Source organism: Sinocyclocheilus grahami, unplaced genomic scaffold (assembly GCF_001515645.1).
Source record: "Sinocyclocheilus grahami isolate Dianchi unplaced genomic scaffold, SAMN03320097.WGS_v1.1 scaffold92.1, whole genome shotgun sequence".
NCBI lineage: Eukaryota > Metazoa > Chordata > Actinopteri > Cypriniformes > Cyprinidae > Sinocyclocheilus > Sinocyclocheilus grahami.
The window spans coordinates 2,490,020-2,515,784 of NW_015505271.1; the positions used below are offsets into that span (position 1 = coordinate 2,490,020).

A 25,765-nucleotide genomic window follows, 5' to 3' on the forward strand; every position below is an offset into this window, starting at 1 on the left:
TCTGACCAAATCTTAGATTGTCTGATTCGGTCTGATATCCTACAGTTTACCTCGCGCATGAAATCAGCTGCAGACCAGCAAATCACTGAGAACGCGCTACAATCCTGACGAGTCATAGCAGCAGAGCAGAGGCGAGAAAGCTGTAGAGAATCCGCTCGCCCAGAAGCAACCGCAACTGGTAGATTTAAAGAAAGTCACTGCCGTTTGGCAAATAAATCATTGTACGTACTTTTTCCTAACTCTTCAAGCTTTAAGTTACATTTCAAATGACAAGGGACCAACTTATAATCATGTTTGTATTAATTATCCCGTGAACTTATTCTCTCAAATTGCCTGGGTATGCGGAGCATTCGCAGCTTATGTGGACGGAACGCCACTGGCGTACCAGTGCTTCTGACATGTTGCCGGTACTGAGTCAAAGCATCAGTGTCTGGGTGATTAGAAATGACACTATAAAGCACACTACCCAGGAGGTCATTTGAAACTGGTAAACTTCTGGAAAGTTCAAGGACTCAGTAAAGGAATGCATTAGTAGTAATAAGTAATAAGTTCAAAACTAAGTTCTGCTAATGCAGAGAAAACACAGACGATTTCATCAGAGATGGTGGAGAGAATAGTGACTCACGTTCAGATGCAGAAAATTATTCTTTTCAGTGTGTATTTGGCTTAAAAGCATGAGTGTTTTATAATGAATGCCGGCTGAAGGTGTTTTAGATTATGCGCTGGTCAGTGGTTTAGTGATTCTGCATGGATTGAGTGCATGGATGGGTTGAGTACCGGCACTTCTTTTTTTCCACTTCAAGCACTGGTATCACCTAAAAACACTTATACACTCTCAGAAATAAAGGCACAAAACTTGGGCGGTACCTTTTTGAACGATGCACTTTTGTAGCTAAAGGGTCCATATTGGTACCTTAAAGGTACATATTGTTACCTAAAGTATACAGGGGTGTGTGGGGCACAAACTAACCTGGAGTTAGTTGTAACACACATGGTTTAAACATTTCAGCACATGCTAGCATAACAAAATGTACAGTTTTTACTAGTTAGCAGAAAAAACAATCCGCACACGGTCAAATGCAGGGCAAAACCTCCTCAAAAAAATCTTTATTATAATGTTTAATCAAAGGCCGTAAAAAAGTGCGTAGTGCAAAACGTTTTCGAGACAAAAGCTCTTCCTCAGTGCCACATTGATTAGTGCACACCTGCACTCAGTATAACATCAATATTCATCATGGATATCATAATATGCACGCAGGCCCAAAAACAATATACAATATATCCAATTTTACCTTAAGACATTCCTATAAATATATTTTAATGGTAAAAAATTCCTCCATGCAAAAATACCTTAATACAACATTAATTAATTTCTTTCTTCATAATTACTTTCATGATTTTTTCATGTTTGTGAAACTCTTACATGGACTTATTTGAAAGACTTATTTGTAGATCTCATTCTATTTATTTGTCAATATGTTTAATTTTTGTTAATCTCTTTACATTTGTTTGTGGGTCATAATCTATTTATTTGGAATGATGCAACATTTCTATCTCCATACATTCTTTTGGGGTAAATAAAGAAAAAAGTATACACTGTAATTATGAAACAAAACCAAATATTTGTACTAGACAAGTGTGAAATTAATGTGGAAAGAATATTCTCTAAACCCCATGTGGATTTACACAAACTGACAAAGTCAAAAAAGTGTTAGGTTGTGCCCCCCCCCAGCAGGCACCGGACGTAAATATAACGTCAGGTTGACGTTGGACCCTAACGTCGGACAGGCGTTGCATTTTGATTGAGAATGAAAATCGTGTTGACGTTAGTATTTGACATCAATTTAACGTTTTTAATGTTGGCTTAATGTTGGATTTTGGTTACTTTACAACACAACCTAAGAACAACAAAATATCAGTGTCAGCTGACGTCGGTATTGGACATCAAATTAGACATTGAACTGACATTGAAACGTCACAGCCTAAATTTAACCAAATATCAACGTCTTATGAAGTGTTCTTTTTTTCTGAGAGTGGTAAATTCAAGATCAGAGCTGAATGATGGCAAGAAATGAATCATAAATCATTATTTTTCACAAACTTACTCTATTTACATCTTTATTATAAATAAAAAGTGTGTAATGGACACTTGAGCACATATATTCTTATGAAATATGAAGAAATCAAACATTCCTCAATCTTTTCTAAGGATCTTATTGTTATTCTCTAATATCTCTGTACTGTTTGTTTTAGTGGCAGAAACGGCTGCAGGCTCTGATGTGATCACTGGTAGTTAAAGGAAGCCTCATAAAGCGGAGATTAGAGGAGCGCAGTGTATCTTTCCCACATTCTCACATGTTCTGCCATGATTTACGTTACTGCCTGTGAGATGGTTATCACTGGTGGAAAGAGCTGTGGAGAAGAGCTTTACATTGATTTACTGTTGTTGTTCTGCAGGGAAAATTATTCTTTATAATGTTAGGTTTAATTAGTTTTAATGTATTGTTTCATTCATTGGATGCAGCATCTTGAGGAAATATCGCATTGCATCTCATTCGCTAACTATGGTCATATTTGTACATAAAAAAACCTGTGTAGGAACATTTTCATGTAGAAATCATTATAAGCGATAAAAGATGAATTGTACACTACCGTTCAAAAAGTTGTTGTCTGTACGATTTTTTAAGTGTTTTTGAAAGAAGTCTCTAATACTCAGCATGTCTGAATTACTTTGATCAAAAATACAGTAAAAACAGTAATACTGTGAAATATTATTACAATTTAAAGGGCACCTATTATGCCCCTTTTTATAAGATGTAATATTGGTCTTGGGTGTTCCCAGAATGTGTCTGTGAAGTTTCAGCTCAAAATACCCCACAGACTACGGTAATGCAGGACTATCGTTTTTTTCCCTCACACTTCAGACAGCTGTCATGCACACACTCCTCTCTGCCTTGACACTCCAGCTGAAGTGTGAGCAGTAATGTGAGGCTGTTTTGGTTAAGGAACATGGAGTAGTCAAAGTAATTGACTGTCAGATTTCACATCACTGGATGTTTCTCTTCCTCCCTCGCTTTTGCCTACACTCTCTGTGCTTTTGCTCTTTCTCTGTCTCTGTTTCTTTTTTCCTTTTGCCCTTTTCAGTTTTGTTCTAGTGTACTTTTTCCCTTCACTCACCTTTGCCCATAATAAACTCTTGCCCTTTCTATAAAATACTTTGTGCCCACTGTACCTCTAGCATTACCCATAAACACATGTGATCCCAGATGTTATTGTAGTACAACATTTCAATGCACAATTTGGTTGTATCTTACTTAAACCCAAGATTATCCAGTCTAATCCGGGTTTTAAAAGAAAAAAGGGCCAACCTGGAAGAGCACCAAAGTGAAAATTGAGCCTGTGTGCTAATCCTCCACTGTCACGCATAAACATTTTATTTCCCTCTGTGAAAACTTCAGCTCGCTTTCTTTCAAACTTCCTCTCTTCGTGTTCTCCCCTCTCTTTTCCTCTTTCATTCGTCTTCCCTTTTTGCAATCCTTCAGTTCTCATTGCCCTAGGAGGCATTCCTCTGCGTTCACAGGAAGTAGACGTGGCGTTTATTTGTTGTGACAGGGCTCAGATGTGATCTGACTCTGTGAGACCTTCATATGTAGAGTGACATGTGCCCTGTAGTTTATAACTGTGAAATCTCATTGAAGCGTTACCTGATGGTAGGAGCTACACAATAACATTACCAGCCTAGAAAACTTGCTGTTGTCCATGGACAGGAAAAGCAATTCCGTTTTTAGGCATATCTGTTTTAAAGTTGTGGCTGATTTTTCCTCAGAGCCCACAAGTTATCCTCACAACATAGAGAAGAAACTAAGCATCCTGCAAAATAAAACATGTCACTAGACCTCATTATGGGGCAATGTGTAGATATTTTTGCTCTCTTCTTCATTTAATTGATGTGAAAGTAAATATGGTTCAAAATGATTTTGTAGAGCCTGTGAGACAAATGATTATGAAACATTTATGGATAGGAAAGTGTAGACTACTATGAAATATTTATGTAATTAGCTTCAAGTAAAGGCTCTATTGTTCTTTACTGTCTAAGCCATGACAATATGAATAATTGATGAATGATATGAATGAATAACATGATGAATAATGTGAATAATATTAATTTTAATTAGGAATGTACAGTAGTATATTGGTTCCAGATTGGTTACTGGTCAATATTAGAGATAAAAAAAATGGATAGATATTATCAGCTGATATTATATATTTAATTATACACTGAACAAAATTATAAACGCAACGCTTTTGTTTTTTCCCCCATTTTTCATGAGCTGAACTCAAAGATCTAAGACCTTTTCTATGTACACAAAAGGCCTATTTCTCTCAAATATTGTTCACAAATCTGTCTAAATCTGTGTTAGTGAGCACTTCTCCTTTGCCGAGATAATCCATCCACCTCACAGGTGTGGCATATCAAGATGCTGATTAGACAGCATGATTATTGCACAGGTGTGCCTTAGGCTGGCCACAATAAAAGGCCACTCTAAAATGTGCAGTTTTACTGTATTGGGGGGTCCGAAAACCAGTCAGTATCTGGTGTGACCACCATTTGCCTCACGCAGTGCAACACATCTCCTTCACATAGAGTTGATCAGGTTGTTGATTGTGGCCTGTGGCAAAGCTTGCGACATCTGTGGCATTGTGCTGTGTCATAAAACTGCACATTTTAGAGTGGCCTTTTATTGTGGCAAACCAAAGGCCCACCTGTGCAATAATCATGCTGTCTAATCAGCATCTTGATATGCCACACCTGTGAGGTGGATGGATTATCTCGGCAAAGGAGAAGTGCTCACTAACACAGATTTAGACAGATTTGATTTTGACTTCTGAACAAATTTAAGGTTCTGTCTAAACTAGCTATTTCTAGTCCATCTATAATCATTTTTAAGCTATTGTTCTTGGTAAGTTTTGACCATCTGTGTGTGTGTGTGTGTGTGCGTGCGTGCGTGTGTCTGTGTGTGCGTGTGCGTGTGCGTGTGCGTGTGCGTGTGCGTGTGCGTGTGCGTATGCGTGTGAGTGCAGGTGTGGGTTTACTGCAATGCAGGGCTCACTGAGCTTGTGCCAGTAATAGTCTGGACTCAGCCAAGAGTCCAGTGTCCCTCTCTTCTGCCCTCTCGCTCTCTTTCTCTCTCTACCCCTCCATCTTTAGTTTATTTTTTGTTCTTCTCATTTCACCATTATCTGTAAATAAACTAAAAAAGTCAAACTGTACTGTAATCAGAAATTTGTGTATATGTATCCTCATCTGTCAGTGCATTCTCAGCGAGATTCCTCCTCCAGTGAGGTTCTTCCTCTCTTAACTTCCTCTGATTTTTGCTGTTACCACTATAGTCTTTCTTCCTGTTTCTCAGAATCTTTGTTTTAATATGTGTGCAAGTTCTGAAATGATGTTGAGCAGGGATGTAACTGCACTGTAAATCCATCTTTTGTTATATACCTCAGTTTTAAAACCACATTTTTTCAGTACAGCACAACACATAATGAATCTAAAGAAAATGGCAGTTTGTTGATGTTTTCATTTTTCAAATTAAATGTTTCACATTTTCAAATGTAATGCTTTTAAAGTAAACATAAAGGTCTCTTTTTATCTTCTTTATAATGCTACAAGATTTACAGTGCATTCCAGCTACTAGAAAGCTAGGATTGTCGCATTTCTGTTATGGACCCTTTTCACATTTCCGGGTTTCTCAGCAGCGGAAGTCGTCATAGTTGGGTTAAGTTGAAGAGCAGTGAATGGCCGAGTACCACAAATATATTTTTTGCATTCATTGCTCAAATAGCAAAAGAAAAACTCCACAATAGTGTTTTCGTGACTTTCAATAAAAGGAAAACAAATTTATAATGACTGTCAGAAGAGAGAACGATGTCAAATTTACCGTCCCTCCCATAGACGCTGCATTAGAAACACCCTCGCATTAGCGTTAACAGTTTTTTTGTAATTTGATGCAAAGGGGATATAATACAAAGAATAGTGTTGTAAATGTACTAATTTATGATGCAGATGAACATTCAAAGAACATTCACAGTCTTGTGAAAAGAGTCCATTAGGGCAGAATTGTTTGCAGTAGTAATGTTCCCTGCTGCAGAGAAAAGTTTGCAGTACTCCGAGGTTGCTGATCCAGATATAGTTATTGCTTTGCCAATTTGGATACATATGAGTCTTTTTGCACTTGCCAGCTGATTCACAGATCTTTCTTTTTTTTCAAGATGCATTTTCTTCTTTAATAATGTGGTCTTGTACTGACCATGGTTTTGGAGAAGTTCTGTCATAATTTCATGAATGTTGGAGATAATGCTGTTACTTCAGAAATTGATTACTCTAGGCTGATTGCCTAAAGGTATCTTAACCAATCAGATGGATTTATGCAAATGTCTTAGCTCTGGATAAATCTTCAGACTTAGAAAATACAATCATTGCAGCAGTTGATACAGACATGGCATCATCTCATGGGCACAATAAAATTATGGCTTATTAAAAACAGAAGTCAATGATGAAATCCAGAAAAACTGAAAATGTTTTTATTTTTCTTTTCATGAATTTACTCCATTTGTTCCCAAATTCAAAATACTTACATGAGAATGTAAGGCTTGATTTTATTTCTGAATAAAATTGTTTAAAATATTTTACATATTTAATGAATTAAATTATGTAAAATGACCTTAATATCAATTAATAAAAGATGATTGAAATTTCTTTAATGAAAACCAATATTAAAATGCCTTTTCATTGGATTAGTCTTTCTGCCAATAGTAAAATGTTAGGCTATGGGAAACTGAGACTGTGGTATTTGCCTTCATAGTCAACCAGGGCACAAAATTATTTTTAAATCATTTCCATGTAGAATAGGTTATGAAACAAATGCAGAGATTTGTTATTTCCTCCTGTAACTGGCTTACATGTTCCAGCTAGTGTGTAATATATTAATATTGTATCCTTTTTGTGTGCAGCTGGGATTGATTCCATTCTCTCTCTGTCTCTGTTCTTCTCTCTCTTTCTTTCTTCCTTTTTCATAATCTCAGGATTGCACCCAGCTTAACCAGTACAAGTTAAAGAGTGAGATTGGGAAGGTAAGCCCACCTACATCATACTTAGATTGCGTTATTTCGATAGTCGACATGCATATAGACATCAGAAAAATCTAATGGCCATGTTGTGTTTCAAAGCAGTCATTCAGGCATTCAGACACTGACCCTTACTGACCCATAACACAGTCTCATAATCGGACTCATTTTACTCTGTGTATTTTGTTTTTCTATCCATTTCTTCTGTCTTAAAGGGCTCATATGGTGTTGTCAAGTTGGCGTACAACGAGGATGATGACAAATATTACGTAAGTATATTTTAAAATAACTTGTCCTTGTTGCATCATCCTAACTACTGACTGAATTTGGTGATGCTATAGTTGTGCAAAAATGACTCAGTTAAGCTTTAAAAACAGTTATGAAGTGCATATTGTGGAAAAGTGAAAATGTAAAGTAAAGCTAAAAAACAATATACTAGGCAAAAGAGATTGGAAGAGAAAAGCGGCTTGACAGAGAGGATGATGGAGGAGAGGCAGGATAGACTGAACGGTTATAAAAATGAGAGCAGATGGGGAAGGGTTGTGATATAACAGAAATGGCAGGACTGTGCAGCAGTCATTCATTTCATTTGGAGCTGTTTATATCTGCCCCCAAACACCATCACTGTTGATCACAATATGTACACAACTGAGCAAACGCACATACACATAAATAGACATACAGGAAGATGTCATTTTACTGTCCTCAGAGAAAAATGCCTTATTTCATCATTTTTCTCTTATTCTTTATACATTAGTTGGACCGCAAAGAACACAAGCATAAAAGGTTCTGTTCAAGTTTACATTTAATGTTTTTTTAGCATTTTTGTAAGCAAAACATGGAAATTGTTCTGCGGTGTGATCCTCATTGTGAATTGAAATGCAGAAACATCAAAATAAACAATATGGACAGGAATAAAATGTAAATACTATATATATATTATATAAGTTATATTTTGTCACCTAGCCCTACAGTAGGAATTATTAGTTTCCAAATGTGCTAATCAGGTCCCCACAGGAAGTAAATAAGATATTTTTCAAGCTTTTCAAGATGAGGTACATGACAGAAAGTGAGATTTTCAGCATTAATGAGCATAAAATAAGTTAAAGCTGTGTTGATCTGTGTGTATGGAGGTGGCATATGGGAGCATAACAGTTGGAAACAATGTGTCAGAATAGCTAAATACCTTGAAATGTCTTGCAGTGTGACATAAAAGTACTTTACTCAGCATTTTTTAATTGTATTTTGATTTTGTATTTTTTATAAGCTCATATTAAAGGAATAGTTCACCCAAAAGTGAAATTTTGCTGAAAATGTACTCACGCGCAGGCCTTCCAAGATGAGTTTTTTTTCCTTATCAGAACAGATTAGGAGAAATTTAGCATTACATCACTTGTATTAAAGGGGTCATATGATGCTTTTCTAAAGATCATTGTTTTGTGTATTTGGTGTAACAGAATATGTTGACATGCTTTAATATTCAAAAAGCACATTATTTTTCAAATACTGTACATTATTGTAGGTCCTCTATGCCCCGCCTCTCTCAAACGCTTCGTTTTCTACAAAGTTCCTCCTTCCGACAAGCGCAGTCTGCTCTGATTGGCCAGCTGACCCAGTGCATTGTGATTGGCCGAACACCACAAGCACTCGTAGGAGCTTCATCTTTCAAAATATATGTAAAGACAGTAAATAATGTCATTAGTTTTACCATCAGTTCAAGCCCGAAAGGGGAACAGACTAATGAGGAAACTCACAGCTTTTCACTTCACAAGATGTTAATTAATGGACTGGAGTCCTTTGATTCCTTGTGGATTGTTATTATGAGTTGTTTGTCTCATTCTGATGACACCCATTCACCACAGAGGATCCATTGGTGAGCAAGGGATGCAATGATAAATTTCTCCAAATCTGTTCCAATAATAATAATTAAAAAAACATCTACATCTTGGATGGTTGGAGGGTGAGTAAATATTCAGCAACATTTTCATTTTTGAGTGAACTATTCCTTTAATGGAGAGACTATATGGAATGTGTGTAAAGGATGTAAATATGCTCAAAAAGTTTAGATGCTAAATAAGGGACACACGGTGTAAAAGACTTTGATTGACATGTTGTTGGTGCTAGACAGGGTGCTTTCAGAGTCTCTGATATGTCGGATGGACAGACTCTTGTGTGCACTGCTATCTCCAGAATGAACGAGTAGTGCTAAAGAAAATCACATCTATTGAGAGCCTATTCACTGGATGAAAACACTTTATAAATGAGAGAGGTTAGATGAGATTGGTCAGACTCCTTCATGCTGAGAAAAAGGCCACAAACACTCAAACTAGCACTTCTCACAACATGAGAAAGGCACAGCTGAAATCATAACCTTGAAGAGAATGGGCTTTCAACAGCAGAAGGCTGTTGCCGGATCCTCTTCTGATGGACTATATATATGAGCTGTAAACTGGATGGCTCAACAGTGGGGAAAAAAAATTATTGTTTTTTCTGAAGAATTCACATAGTAGGATCAAAATACAACATGACGTCATTTATCAGTATATAAAGGGCATTTTATTTGGTATTAGGTGTACCTAATAATGCTATTTTTCTCCCTTGTTTGTATTTCGTCTTTTTGCAGGTCTCCTGATCACATTTGAATATTTTCCTCTCCTCCTCATAATCATCTGTCATAACAGACAGTGTGTCTGAAAGCAAAATATAGCTCCCAGTTCCTATCTGCATTCATTAATTCATGCTGTGTGGATATTTAATAGCAAGGTTAAATAGAGGACAGAGATCAAATCCTTTCATAAAGGCAGAGTAGAGTGAGGCTGCCCCGTCTCTGGCCTTTACACTCCACTGGCCTCACAAACCTACAGTATCTCTTTTTTACTTTACAGGTAGAATGAATCCTGAAATTATGTCTTGTTCTTCATTTTTCTGTAATCGTTCTCCTCTTTGCAACATCTGACCATTTTCTTTCACTCTTTTTCCACCGTAGTTGAAATATGATTTTCAGAAACCATTCATTTTGATATTTTCTTGTCATTCAAACTCAATTTATGAAAGCAATATGGGTTTTGCTGTAGAAAACAAACCTTTGAATAATATTATAATAATATAATATAATGTTGCATTATTGTCTTGATTGTTTTATTTATGGTACAATATACAATGTATGGTTAATATGGTTAATTACAATGTAATTTATAATATAATGACATTGATAGTAATGTTATATTTCTAGAAATGTTCCTTGCTCTCCTCATCATATTAGAAGTATTTCTAAAAGATCATGTGACACTGAAGACTGGAATAATGGCTCCTGAAAGTTTAGCGTTGTCATCACAGGAATAAATTACATTTTAAAATATATAAGAATAGAAAACAGCTATTTTTAATTGTTGCAATATGTCACAATATTACTGTTTTTACTGTATTTTTGATCAAATACGTGTAGCCTTAAGCATTAGCAAAAAAGGAACAACAGAAAAGTAGCGAGTAGAAAAGCTATATATATATATAATTATTTAATATTGCAAAATAGAGGCATTTTCACTTATTGACCCCACTGTATTTTTCATAGTTTAAAGTAAATATAGATCCATCACCTCCGACAGCAAACTGTATTTATGCATTGCTTACTTGCTGATTCATCCCATCATTTCCCAGTCGTTTACATTCTGATGCTTCAGATCTTTCAGTCCCTGCTGCATTCTAAATAGCAATTTTCTTTCATCGTGCTCACCTCTAACATGTTCATAAACCATTCATGGTTTCCTCTATGATGAAATGAGTTATTTAAACTCGTCAGCACAACAGATGCAACCTCACCCAGCTGTCCTTGAGAGGGAGGAGAAAAGCACTCTTTCTTTTTGCTAACTTATGGATTCACGTCTAAAGTTGCGTACTTTCATTTTTAAGATGAACGGCCATTTTTATTGTAGCTGTATGTTTCGAACATTTATTATTCGGAGATATTGGATTTTATAGCATGAAAAATGAAGGACAAAGACCACAGGGTTTCAACAAGTGCTTCAGCTAAACTTTGGATCCTTTCCATGACAATATGTGAAACTGTGTCATGAAGAACTTTGATGAATCAACTTTCAGATGAATTTTGAAATTGTCCATAACTCACTCATTATGAAACCTCATGTTTTCCACAGGTGTTAGAAACTGGCAGCCTGTTGTATTGCCATTTTCTGACTGTAATGAGCAGAGTGGCAGAGATTGAGAGAGCACTTACCACGTTTACATAAGTCTCCATATTTTCTATTTGCGCACCGTGTACATCTCTGTGCCTTTCGTCCGAGGAGAAAAGACACAGGTGCACAATTCTTCAATAATGGACATCTTCCATTGTAAAAAGAAACAGATGACTCAATATGTGTTTCCCATGAAGTATAGATTGTAAAAGCCCAGTTCTGTGTGCCAAAAGCAATTGATTTGATTAAGATTTTAATTGCTTACAAAGACCAGATACAAAGATTACTTCCAAGCATCAGCGGTTGAACGTGCTCAACCTATTTGTTTCTTTTCTTTAGAAAAGCCCAAGTTGATTTACAAACCACAAGCACTTTGGTCTGCTTGCTTCTTATAGTGTGTCTCACTGTTTGTGACCAAATTTCCACATTCACTTTAGCAATCACCTACGCAGGAGCACTGCTGTGAGAGGAATCTCGAGTGCCCCATCAAGGCCAGAAGCGAACGAGAGGGCCACAGTTGATTGAACCCTGTGAAAGCTTTGTTTGATTAGTATGCAAATGGAAAAAAGTCAGTTGATTATGTCACCCACTAGACTCGATGGAAATGTGTGTTTGAGATCACCTCAATCACCTGTGTAGAATACTGTAGTTCAGAGCTTAGTGTTGGCAAGATTGTCTGATTGACTCTTTTCATCTGTATCTTACTTGTTTTGTAGGCAATGAAAGTGGCGTCTAAGAAGAAGCTGATGAAACAGTACGGTTTTCCCCGTATGTATGGCATTTAAATTAAGATCTAATTTTTAAACAAGATGTATGCAGATGTTATGCACAGCAGATGTTGTCCTGTGAGGCAGATGTTGAGGCAGTCCTCTAAACCAGCTGAAGAATTCCATATTTAAATGAAGCAGCATTCTTAGTTGCTTTTTTTCTTTCACTTTGCAGGCCGCCCTCCTCCCCGAGGTCCTAAAGCAGCCCAGGGGGAGCAGCCCAAAGTGCTTGGTCCTCTGGAGAGAGTTTACCAGGAGATAGCTATCCTGAAAAAACTGGACCACCTCAACATAGTTAAACTGGTTGAGGTAAGGATTGTGGCCATATTCATTCATTCATGTAATCCACTGTTAATGAACTTCTGCTAAATAATAGTGAAAATAATAATAAACAAACTTCTGTTCTTTTCTTCTAAATGTTCTTTTCTTCCTTCCGAACAAACTTCTTATTAAATAAACGTTTTTCCTTTGAATGTCCTTCCTTCTTTCCTTTCTTCCTTCCATGCAAGCTTCAATGCAAACTTACTTTCTTTTCTTGATTCTTTCTTAATGAAACAGCTTCCTTTCTTCTCAACAAACTTATTTCCTTCTGAAGAAACGTGCTTTAAAACTTCCATCCTTCCTTTCTTCCATTCTTTACCACGAACAAACGCAGAATCCCTTTCTTCCTTCATACTGAATAAACTTTCTTCTCAATTAATAAATGAACAAACAAAATTCCCTTTTGAATATCCATCAGAATAAACAAACAAATGAACAAACTAACTTATTTGCTTCAGAAAAGCCTTCCTTCTACATGTGTTATTATTTGTTTACCCATAATTAAATGTTGTTTACATCATATTTTCTGCTGTAGTTATTTGTAAAGACACTGGGTCTCAGGAAAAGCCAGGTGTGATAAAAAAAATGATATAGTTAATAATAAAATAACAAAAACACAGAGAGATGAAATTTGGAAGGAATTGAACTCAACTGCACTAACAGCTCAATAACCAAGCTATATTTTGGACTAGTCATGTGTCATTATGTAATTTGTGCCAAAGAGGGGACAAAATAATAGCAACATTGAAAATCAGCTAGGAGTAAATCTGTTGAACAGAGACACGTATAATGCTCCTGAGAATGGGATGTGGAGAGGAGTGCGATCGATCTCAGGATGAAGAAAAGGAAGGTAGAATGGAGGGATGCTGAAGGCCTTTCCTTCTCTCCCCCTGTGGTTCCGTCTGAGTGCTCTTCAATCACAGCAGCACCCATGCACATCAGCAAAATTAGAAAAGAGGGGTGAGAGAGTGCATGTGAGATAGAAATTGAATCAGAGCATGAAAAATGTTTAAAGAAAACGTAGAAAGTGAGGCAGAGGAACCGCCTACACTCCAATCACCTACTGCCGGCCCAAGTATAGTCTTAATGCAGGAGTGTGTGGCCATTAGGAGCAACACAGAAATGGTGCTCTGCTGGCAGTGAAGGATGAAGCACTTGATGCATATAAAATCTCTTCCGCAGTGTAAAACTAAATGTAGCAGCGCTGTGCCAGCTGTTTATTTATTTATTTTAAATTAAGTGTTACTTTTCCATCTAGCTTGTCCAGAAACAAGCAAATTTTTCCAACAAGCAGTGGTGTAGAGTGATATACGCTTCAGCATTTTAAGTGTTTTTTATTTTTTTTCCCATCACATTATATTTGCACACACAGCCTTATAGCTGAGCAAGCTAAGGAAATAATCAAACATGGTCTTTGAAAATGTTGTCTCTCATATGTATTGTTGGACAGTCTGAGGTTTTTCTCTGCCTAATACTGTAGTTGTTAAAGCATTTCCCTACAAAGCTCCTCTGTAATGTTTGCTGCTGTAGATGCCCTTATTTTTTGATGTTGAAATCCCATATGGCGTGTAGTAATGGGTAGACTCAGGTTATGTCCACACGTACACAGGTATTTTTATAAACGGAGTTTTTACTTCTTCCGTTTTAAAAAAAAATCTTTGTCCATATGAAAACGCAAACACATGCTATGAAGCACTGTCAAGAGCATGCCAAACCAACAGGTGGCGATATAATCTCAACCGTAAAGCCATGTTGACCAATCAGAAGCCTGAAAAAGTCTCCAGTAGGCGGCGATAACAGCGCAGGCGCCAAACTCACAAGCCAAAAACTCCAGTTTCGCTGTCTACACGATAACACTGCAACCAGAGTTTTTGGAAATCTTCACCCTGGCAGGCGTTTTAAAAAATGTTCGGTTTCGGTGACCTGGTGTGGCCTAACTGTGTAGAAAAAGCTGCGGTTTTAAAAATAACCGCGTTCGTGTGGACAGGGCCTCACACTGAATCTGTGTCTGCTGAACTTGGGCGAATTTAATTTAATTCACAAAATTCTACAATAGCTTTCAGTTATTAATAACAGTTGTGTTATATATATATATATATATATATATATATATATATATATGTATATATATAACACATTTGAGCATTTTTAATAATTCCACAGATTTTCCCAATAAAATCAGTGAAGAAAATAAATGTAAAAAAAGATCAACTCAAGTCAGATTTGCTCTGGACCTACTAATGGGTGTTAGAGAGTTTCCTAGACGTAGAAACCTGGACAGAATATCATACAGTGCCTGAAGCAGGTGGTGTTTTTAATAAAGTTTCTATTTCAGGTGCTGGATGATCCAGCGGAGGACAACCTTCACATGGGTATGTTCTTTTTTTTAAGTATAATTTTAGTGGTAAAATGCCACCTACGTGTCAAAGATTCAGCAAATGATGGCGTTTTCACAGTAGCTAATGCTAGACCAGTTGTGATTGTGTCAAAGCTGTGCATGCTCAGTCTGAAATATACATTAGACCCATTGTGTTGTTCAACTAATTACACTACAGTTTACAAAGGTTTAGGGTCAATGCACATTAAAACTGGTCAAAAGTGACAGTACAAACCTTTGTTACAAAAGATTTCTATCTCAAATAAATACTGTTCTTTTTTTATTAATCAAAGAATCCTGAGAACATTTTTTATCACCGTTGTACCACAACTGTTTTCAACATTGATAATAGTAAGAAATGTTTTTTGAGCACCACTTCACCATATTAGAATGATTTCTGAAGGATCACGTGACACTGAAGACTAGAGTAATGGCTGCTGATAATTCAACATTGCGGTCATAGGAATAATTAAAAAATATATTAAAATACAAAACATCTATTTTAAGTTGTAGTAATAGTTCACAATATTGCAGTTTTTACAGTATAATAGTATAAGAGACTTAAATATATAAAAAAATATCTAGATCTTACTGACCCCAACCTTTTTGCTATTCTATTAGTATTTTAATCATTAACATTAAACCTATATTTACACATCATGCATGCTTAACTCTTTTTTCTAAAGATGTGTTCATTGGTTGCAGTATTCAGCTGTTTACTCCCATCGCTAGCCTCATCACATCACTGCTCTTTTGCATAAAATGAAACTCTTCACTTTTGTCAGATCAGTGTCACTCATATCATCTCAGATCACCAACTCTCATTGAAAATGAATGACCTCTGTGCACTTTGTCGCTGCAAAACTTTTGTCAGTATGAAGTTTACCATTAAAAAACTTTACTTTTTCATGAAAAGTAGACAGTGGCGTGTTTCAAACAGATCAAACTGTGCAGCCTGTGTGAAGTGAATGGCTGAAGGGAGAATCTGTAGAATAAGTGTGTCATACGTATGACAAATGTAGTTGGCTGCTCTGACTTACACTGTAGCAGTGAATATAAGGTGTTTGTGCTGATGGACTGCTACACAATCCTAAATGACTTCACACCACTGTGCAATGGTGTGAATAAAAGCACACATCATACTTATGTGTGAAAAAGAGCGGGGTCATTTAAGGATATGACATACTATATGAGGACTGTGAACATCACATTTCATTTCATAAAGTGCACTGAATAATGAATTTATCAATAATATCTTTTCACTCTCATTTTGCTTTAATGACTCTCTTTCTCTATGGTCTTTCCGCAGTGTTTGAGCTGATGCAGAAAGGGTGAGTATTCTGTGTGTCCACTTAGACCTCTTTTGTGCATAATTGATGCTTTCGCCACACTTTCTTCCATCCTCTATCGTTCTATTAATCACTTTTTCCCTTCTTCATCGACTGTCTTGTCCCATATATCTGTCATCACTTAGATCTCACTCAGTTTCCCCTGTTTTCCTCCCTTGTTCCAAAGGGATTAATTAAATAGTTATGTTCTCACTTTCTCACTCAGTCTCTTGTTCACTTCTTTTTCTAAATCAGTTCTTTTGCTTTGTTTTTGTTTTTTGTTTTTTTTGTTACTGAATAGACATTTTTCTCACTGCATATAAAATAATTGCAGTTAATCTTTTCAGTATTCCTTCTGGTACTTGTAGTTTTATTTATTCTGTTGCTTTTTCTGTGTTTCTAAATCCATAAAAAGATCATTTAAAGGGCCGCAGTCTTCCAGTTTATTATAAGACTTTTTTTTTTTTTTTCAAATGTTACATTTTGCTTTGGTGGAATATGAGTATTTGCCAAGTGGCCTGGCTTTGTTTTGGAAAGAAATGTTGTTTGTGGGCTTCTGCCTTGAAAAGAGCAGATTAGAACTTTCTTTGCATAATTACAGAAGGGTCTATTTTCTCTAGACCTGGTTGAATATGTTTGGCCTTTCGGCTCAATCGTGATTCACTGCCTGTGGGTAATGAATGAAATGGCCTTTGAGGACCCTGTTTTGTGCTAAGTGGTTTTTGTGATTGGTTTTTATGTAAATCTCACAGTCACAGTTCATTTGAAGGATTCTATCCACTGTGTGTGCAGCCCTGTAGTTTCCCAGCATCCTTTGTTCTCTTGCTGATGTCTCACAATCACAGGGCTCACTTGCCCAGTGCTGCATTCTCACATATGTCTTGCAAACATTTGGAATTCTGCTGATTTAAATAGGTCACTAAAGGCTGGAATACACACTACACAACCCAGATTTTTATGCTGATTTACAGTCTGGGGAAGTTGACACTAGTTGCCAAAAGTTAACCAGTTTCATTAAAAAATATAGCTGCAAGCAGCGATACGGGGCCAAGCCTCTGAAGGGGCTGTAGCGCTGTGCAGAGCAGGAAGAGCAAAAACAGCAGAAATTGAATGAACATGGAAAACATCCGGTTCAGAATTGTAGGTAAGCATGAACAGAAGTTCAAATGAAAATGGACACAGCATAAATAAAAACATTTATTTCTAATCCTAGAGGAATACAGATTAGTACACTGCTGATCTGGATAATAAACTAATCAAAATGACAACATTACACACAATTTCATAAAGTTGCACCACACGAGAATCTCTAGGTCAAGTGCCTGTCACCCATCTTGTTGTGCCACTGGGAAGATGGGTGTTCACACAGATGTTGAAGTTCAGAAGTTAAGCTGAGTATCAATTCAAAATAATACATTTGTACATAAATACTCTGAATGTCGTATTTAATCGTCTAAGGAGAGGTTGCTGAGGAGAGGTTTCAGTGCGAGAATGAGCTCACAAAAAAATTCCATAGCACGTTAACTAGATTAGCATGCAAAGCTAACTTAACGCTAACGTAGCTTATGGTTAACTTGATAGCTGAACAGCCACATTAAAAAGAATGGCAACCTGTTAGCATGTTAACCAATTAGCATGCTAAGCTAACTTGCATAAGTCAACAAACACAGGCATGGTCTAATTCGGAGAGGTATTTCTCGGGAACTGTAGCGAATATCAAAAATCTGTTCAGTTCTTTCTGTGTGGCTCAGTCCAAAGATCATCTGATCCGATTTTGGACAAAATTTGTAGGAGGACCAGTGAAAAAACTGTTTTTCATTTACTTCATTATGGCGGACAGGCACATTAATGGAAAATGATCAATGAGATATCGTCAGAATCATCATAATCCACGGAATGAAAGGATTCAAAAATAACAAAATTTGGACAATGTTTTCAAAAGTTATAAGCATTTTTGCAAATATCTTTATATCTCTGGAATGGTAGGTGGCGCTGTGTTCAAATTGCTCTGGTACCTGCGGGACATGCTGTCAATGATTCCTACTAATTTTAGATATGTCAGTTAGTTCAAAAGTTATTGCAATTTATGACAAATTTCAAAATGGCGGACATGTGGTTTGTCTGATCGACATCTACAGATTCGACATTACCCAAGGAATCCATAGACACAAATATCATAATTTTCTGACTAACAGTTCAAAAATTATTAGCAAAAATAGCTTTTTTTTGTATCTCATGATCCATAGGTGTTGCCATTGTTATGATGAAACAAAAAATCGAAAGTTTCATTTCGATTTATCAAAATTTGGCCGAGATACACCCTCTGAACCGATTTTGGGTCAACATTGTTGTTTACAGCTTCATAACTCTTTTTTCACCAGTAGGACATACAATTCTGTTCAGTCATTTCTATGTGCATCAGACTAAAGATCATCTCTGCCAATTTTAAGTTATAACAATCAAAAGTCAATTTTTTAACTGGTGGTGGTGCTATAGAGTTGGTCCTGTGGTCCACTATTTCTTGATCATCACTACAAGTGTGCCAAATTTCATAATTTTCCTATATTCTTTTTATAGGTCTGCTATTGACTCCCATTGGGTAAAAATAAAATAACAGATACAATATTATAATATAAAATTACGTTATGAATGATGGTCACAGACACAGATTTTTTAGCTTTAGACTATGATTCCATCTAATCGGAGGAAATCAAACATGTTTGATATTTTGAGCCGATTTTATAACACATACTGTTTTCAGTTGTCATGCATCTCTTAGCAACAAGGACACATGTCTCTGTGTGAGTTTGTAATGACTTGAAAGGCTGGTAGTGTGTGATCCTCAGTTGTTTATTGTATCAAAAGTCTCTCCACTTATTTCATTCAGTATTTCTCTTCATGAATCATTGCTGTCTATTACGGTCTTTTATTAGTACACTCTAAAAAATGCTGGGTTGTTTCAACACAACTGTGGGTCAAATATGGACTAGCCCAGCTGTTGGGCTAAATTTTTACATTAAATTTTTAACTCAAAAGTTGGGTTAGTCCATGTTTGACCCAAAGTTGGGTTGAAACAGCCCTGCATTTTTTTGTGTACTTTATCAGTTAACTTACAATAAAGTGTCTCCATTGCTCACCAGCCCTGTGATGGAGGTCCCCAGCGACAATCCGTTCAGTGAGGACCAGGCCCGCCACTACTTCAGAGACATTGTTTTGGGCATCGAGTACTGTGAGTCATTTCCTTTATTTTAAAAAACATTTTCAAATTGCTGGGTTGACCTCACTGGGTTCCATTTTTAGTTTTAAAGGAGACCACTTTGACATGGACTTTGTAACAGAGTGTCTGAAGTTAAATAAATCCCAGTAGAGAAGAGCGAAGCAAACTCTTACAGATGAGCGCCTGACATTAATCATTACTTATGTAAAAATAAAGACCCAAGCGAGTTCTGTCTCAAGGAACAGCTCTGTGTTTGTTGTTCTAACGCATCATGGCATCCTTTTCGTCTAATGAAGTGAGCGAATGTGGCAGTGCGCTCATGTATTTGTGCGTGGGGGAGGTCATCGAATCCTGATGAAAACAAGTCTGTGCTATTTCTAAAAGGCGTTCTGATCTTCTCTCATCTGTCAAAAGAAGAAATTAGATTTTATGTTGCAACATTTCAATAATTACATGCTGACGGTTAAAGGAATATTCTGGGTGCAGTAAAAGTTAAGCTCAATCGACAGCATTTGTTGCATAATGTCACCACAAAAATTTAAGCGGTAGTTCACCCAAGAATTAAAATTCTGTCATCTTTTATACACCCTCTTGTCTTTCCAGATCAGTATGACTTTCCTTCTTCGGTGGAACACAAAAGGAGATATTCTTAAGATTGTTTGTAACCAAACATTTTCGAGACCCATTGCCTTCCATTGTGTATAAAAAAACACTCAAAATGTCTTCTTTTATGTTCTACGGAAGAACGAATATCATAGGTTTGGAAGGACATGGGGGTGAGTGAATGCCTGAATGTTTATAGGGCCTTTCGCACCGCAGGAACCTTTTCATAGTACCAGAACTAATTGTGGAACTACCCACTTTTCGGTGTGTTCGCACCGCCGGAACTGGGAGCGATTTTAGTACCGGACTGCCTTTTTCGATAACCAAATTAGCTCCTACTCCGGAGCAGGGTCTAACCAGCACAACTGGTACTAATCGTGACGTAAGTAGACATTGATTGGCCAAACGCGTATGAAAACGCCCTCACCCGCCATGATTTAAAACGCTGTGTAAACATACTGTAAGCATGTCAACTTATTTTGCAAGTCTGGAGAACAGCGATAGATGGACGGACGCTGAAGTGCAGGCTCATGAAGCAAATGTAGCACTGCCAGTTGTCATTGGAGATTCTTAGTCCTCCTTTCCGTTCTTTCAATCGCTTTACGTATACGTCGACATTCCATGTCCATTATTGTGAAACCCGCGAGACGCAACAAAAACACAGCTCTGATCACAGCGTCCTCCATCCTCCTGTTGTTAACGTTCTTCTTTGTTTCTGTTGTTGAACGCTGTGCACAAATGACGTCGCTGTCGACCAGATTACGTCACTTCTTAGTACATACTCTCGGTGCGAATGCAACCTTTTAAATGGTACTGGAAAATAGTTCGCACAAAATCGTCCCAGTACTTTAGTATCGTACGTTTAGTTCTGGAACTAAAGCGGTGCGAAAGGGCCTTAAGTTTAGATGAACTATCCCTTTAATTGTTACTTGTTTCTTAAAAAAACTAAATCTGGGTTACATTGAGGCATTTGCAAAGAAATCCTTGAAAAATTGTCTCTATTCACTTCCATTGTTAGTATCATCATGACATAGATTTTTGCTTTTTTGAAAGAAAACAAGGGACAAGTCTAAATAACTTTTTTATTATGATCAACATATATGTTGACTGAGCTTAAATTGTACTGAGCCTTTAAACAAGATAGTAGTTTAAACAAAAAGTTGATTACCAAGTGTCTGTTCTGTTCATCGTGTGGAAACTCAGCTTTCATCAATTCATTTGAATCTTATTAACCAGGCGACACTCGCTGTGGCAACAGGCCATTTGCATGATTCGCCACAAATCAGTCTGTGTTAACAATGAACTTCTTTGTGTGTGTGTCGGTAATTCGTAGACTGGAATCAGAGTATGTGTCCATATTCCATTCATTTCATTAGCACTATGCTAGTTACCTCAGGGAGCCATGTCAATAGAATTAATTAATAGTAATCTAAGAAATGTGTGTGTGTGTGTGTGTGTGTCATACTCCTTCACTTTGCAGGCCTTGAGAGACTCCTTACATGAACTGTGGCATACTCCATGTGTCACATTCACCTTGCTTGCTGACTTTGATGAAATAATTATATGCAATAACCTGCTAATATTTTGAACACGTCTTTGTTCCTTTATTAATTTTCTTTTTTCATTACCATGCGTGTCATCTGAAGATGTCTGAGACATGGCTCTTGTCACATATAACCAGTAATTGCAGATGACTGAAAGATGATAAGTGATGGGCAGGTTATCTTTGATTGACCACTTGAGACAGGAAAGCATCTATTAACCAATCAAGTTCATCTTCTGTGTGCACGGCCCAGAGTGACCTTCTTGAACCTGTCTGCGGTTCTGTAGTTAAGCTGAGAGCTCCTGCTGTCAGACACACTTGATTTTGTACCTCCTCTTCACTGGCTGTGCTCAACTTAGTAACTTTATTAAACTTTAATATCATTAAACATCCAAAACACAGTAAATTTTTTCTGATTTCCTGCTAGGCCAGGTGATCACAATTAATCATAGATGAAACATACAATACAGTATTCTGGTGTTGCAATGAGAAGATTGATCCTCACATGAACCTTCGTTTAAATATAACATTTGTTTTGTAAATTCTGAGATTTAAAGCTAATTGTCAGCAAACTGCACTTTTGAAATGGCTCATTGTTCTATAATTCTTTTTGATGATATACCCATATAACATACATTTTCATTTTATAACACTTTATATTCTCTCTCTCTTTGCTCAGTGCACTATCAGAAGATCGTTCACAGAGATATCAAACCATCAAATTTATTACTTGGAGATGATGGTCATGTCAAGATCGCAGATTTTGGGGTCAGTAACCAGTTTGAGGGTAATGATGCCTTGCTCTCCAGCACTGCTGGTACTCCTGCCTTCATGGCCCCAGAGACGCTGTCAGACAACCGCAAGAGCTTTAGTGGAAAGGTAATGTGTGTCTGGGGTGATTTTTTTCTGATATGTGTTGTGATAGGCCAATCATTCAGACTGATTAGGCTTAAAGGTGCAGTATGTAATATTGACAGCTAGCGGTTGAGATTGGTACTGCAGTCCAAATTCAAAATATTGTCTTTCCGCCCCCTCCTCCTCAGAAGTGATGCTCCAACAAGTTGTCAGATTCATGACATGTGACAGGAACGAGTGCAACTGACAATGGAAGGCGACAAACCTTAGACTGTAAACTGATGAGTTGATTTATCTGCGTTTAAATGTGCCTGTGGTCATAGAGCTTTTAGGTCAGTTAGAGATCTGCAACCTCAGACCCAGTTCATTTGCTCACTTCCATGGCAGCAGTATGCTGTGTTTTTTGCAAACTGTCAACCCAGGCTGTCGAAATATTATTGGTTAAACTGTCCTTATTTAAATTGTATTATTGGCTTTGTTTTTCGGAAAAACAACTATGTGAACTTAGCATGTGTTCTGAATATCTGCAAAAGTATTATTGTGTTTTTATGCTTTAGTACAATCAAAACATTACGTACAGCACCTTTAAAATTGGCTTAAATAAGAATTTTGTTTATGAATGGGACTTTGCTGTTTCTCTCATGGACTCATGTGTCATAGAGCTACACAACGGTTCAAAAGTTTGGGGTAGAGAATAAAAAGTATTTTATTCTGACCAAGGCTGGATTTATTTTATCAACATACAGTAAAAACAGTAATATTGTGAAATATTATTAAAATTTAAAATAACTGTTTTCTATTTTAAATATTTTAAAATGTAATTTATTCCTGTGATGGCAAAGTTGAATTTTCAGCAGACATTACTCCAGTCTTCAGTGGCACGTGGTTCTTCAGAAATCATTCTGATATGCTCATTTGGTGCTAATGAAACATTTCTTATTTTTTATAAATGTTTAAAAAAAATCCGAATGTTTTGATGAATAGAAAGTTCAAAATAAGAGCTTTTTTTTTTTGTAACTTAATAAATGTCTTTGCTGTCACTTTTGATCAATTTAATGTGTCTATACTGAATAAAAGTCTTTAAAAAAATTACGGACCCCTCACTTTCGAAAGGTAGTGTACGTACGGTGCTGAAGATTTTGTTAACCAGTTTCATTTGCCATTGCAGTCAGATGACAAAGAGCAACCAATTTGTTCTTTAAAATATTCTGTTTAACATTACAAAGAAGAAAGGCATAGAAGTTTGGTGCATCATGGGAGTAAATAAATTATAACAGAATGTACATTTGATTGAACTGTCCCTTTAAGGAAATTCCATTAATTTCAATAGCTCCAAGCTGTAGAATTCTCCTGCATCACTAAAACAGAAGTTGTGTTTTCTTCAGGCTCTGGATGTGTGGGCTATGGGAGTGACCCTCTACTGTTTTGTGTATGGAAAGGTGAGTCAGCTCATGTGCTGATATGATCAGAGTGATAGCAGTAATTCAATATCAGAATGATCAATGAATGGGACTGTGTGCTACTGCAGTGACATTTGTGTGATTGATGATTTTGATCACTCATCCATCTCCCTCCTCTCCCTCTCCTCTGTTTTTCTTCCTTGTCCTCCAGTGCCCATTTATTGATGAGTACATACTGGCACTTCACAGTAAGATCAAGAGTAAGCCGGTGGAGTTCCCCGAAACGTAAGTCGGCCCTCGCTGTTTACGACGCATCTGCTGTCTCACAGGAGCAGACACAGAGAGAGGAAATGTCAGAGATGTTTGAGTGTATGGCGATGTGAGCTGAATGCTGTATTGACGTGTGTTGGTTTAGTATGATATTCGTGTATGCTTGTGCAAGTCTGTTTGAATGATATGTTGATGAAGTCTGCCGTCTGTGTGTGGAAGGCCAGAGACCATCCAGATACATGTGATCTGGTGTATGTGGTTGGACAAGTCATCAGCTAATGAAAGAGCGTCTCTCTCTAACACAGTGGCCGAGCTAACTGTTCACAGTGTCATCATTTTGAATCAAATTCTGAATATCTACATTACCAGGGGTTCCCAATATTTTGTGAGCTATGATCAGATGTTTCTATTTTGAAGTGCCCTGACATGTTCTAAACTTTCATATAAGTGCGATGATAAATAGATGTAAAATAAATTTTATTTTAAAATACATTTTTAATGTTCATTAGTCTTTTATTTATTTTTTAATCTTTATCACAATCTTTGAAACCTCCTGAGGTGGATAGATGTGATGCCTGGTTGGAAATCCTGCTTTACATAATGAGACTCAATTAAGTTAAACCAAGTGCTGTATTAAAACTCTACTGTAACTGTATATAATATACAGTACTGTATATGTACTGTATATGCTATAACTGAACTGTTACACTCTGCCTCTTCTCCTCGCTTTTTTAGTTTCTTTTTTAAGCATAAACCTCACTATATTTTGTCAAGTCTATGCTTAAAACAAGAAAAGAAATTAGAGAGATATATTCAACGGAGTCAGCCAATTCAAGTGATATTATATGAATCCATCTTGTATTAAGGATGTTTAGATAGTTGTACCAGGAAGAAAAATACTCTGCTCTTCTGTACTGCTTCTGTAGTCTACTGTACAATACCATTTTATTCTCTACAATAAGTTATAACAGCATTAAAGATAGTTATTAATCCTTTAGCCTCACCCTACCTATTAAAGGTGGTAGAGTGTTTTTCTCTTACATACAGGTATTGTGTTTTTTATGTTCTTCTGTAAGTTAACTATCTCTGTCTGACCTCTTCTTCTTCTGTTTAGTTAAGCTGAACTTTTCAGCTCTCTTGATTGTTACAGAGGCCCTTTGACAGTCAGTGTATGTTTGAAACAGTGTTTCTCTGTCTGTAGTGTCTCATCTCTTGTAAAAGCATGCTGAGTACGATTACATGGACAACAATAATCCGATTTTAACACGATTAAGACAATACTCTGATTAAGAATCTACCATGTAAACAGAGATTTTTGATTACCTTAATCCGGCTAAAGTCATATTCGAATTAAACAGAAATCGAATTAAGACATGTGGAGTATTCCTATTTTAGTCGCATTACTGAAGTGCAGAATATACATGTAAACACCTTAATCACATTATTAGCATCGTGTAGGACTTTTCGCCACATTTTGCGACAGGATACACACACAGCAGTGCTCAACCGTTTGACGGAAAATAAAAGAGCTTCAACGCCCACCGTCGTCTGTATGCATGTACAAATAATTAACTGCACTTGAAGCTTTCATAAAATTAAAAATGAAACACCCAAAACTGTACATGGCATTATCACGAAGACAAACTATATGTTTATACGTGAAATTCCAGAGGGGACGTCGTATGGCGTCACGTGGGACGTAATGACGTGTGCCATTAATCGAACTATGTACTATAACATGTAAAACAGGAACACGAAAGGAATATTCT

General features: G+C 36.8%; 1 protein-coding gene across 2 annotated transcripts in view; it reads left to right on the top strand.

Moving 5' to 3' along the window:
- The window catches only part of LOC107587369 (calcium/calmodulin-dependent protein kinase kinase 1-like), a 70,064-nt gene that overhangs the window by 31,679 nt on the left and 12,620 nt on the right, over positions 1-25,765 (top strand). For both annotated transcript variants that reach the window (XM_016275145.1, XM_016275146.1), the window contains exons 4-13: positions 7,081-7,128; positions 7,338-7,391; positions 12,032-12,083; positions 12,258-12,391; positions 14,739-14,775; positions 16,090-16,111; positions 19,249-19,337; positions 22,151-22,350; positions 23,712-23,765; positions 23,938-24,011. In XM_016275145.1, the coding sequence (XP_016130631.1) occupies positions 7,081-7,128; positions 7,338-7,391; positions 12,032-12,083; positions 12,258-12,391; positions 14,739-14,775; positions 16,090-16,111; positions 19,249-19,337; positions 22,151-22,350; positions 23,712-23,765; positions 23,938-24,011 (764 nt within the window). The remainder of the gene's footprint in view (positions 1-7,080; positions 7,129-7,337; positions 7,392-12,031; positions 12,084-12,257; positions 12,392-14,738; positions 14,776-16,089; positions 16,112-19,248; positions 19,338-22,150; positions 22,351-23,711; positions 23,766-23,937; positions 24,012-25,765) is intronic.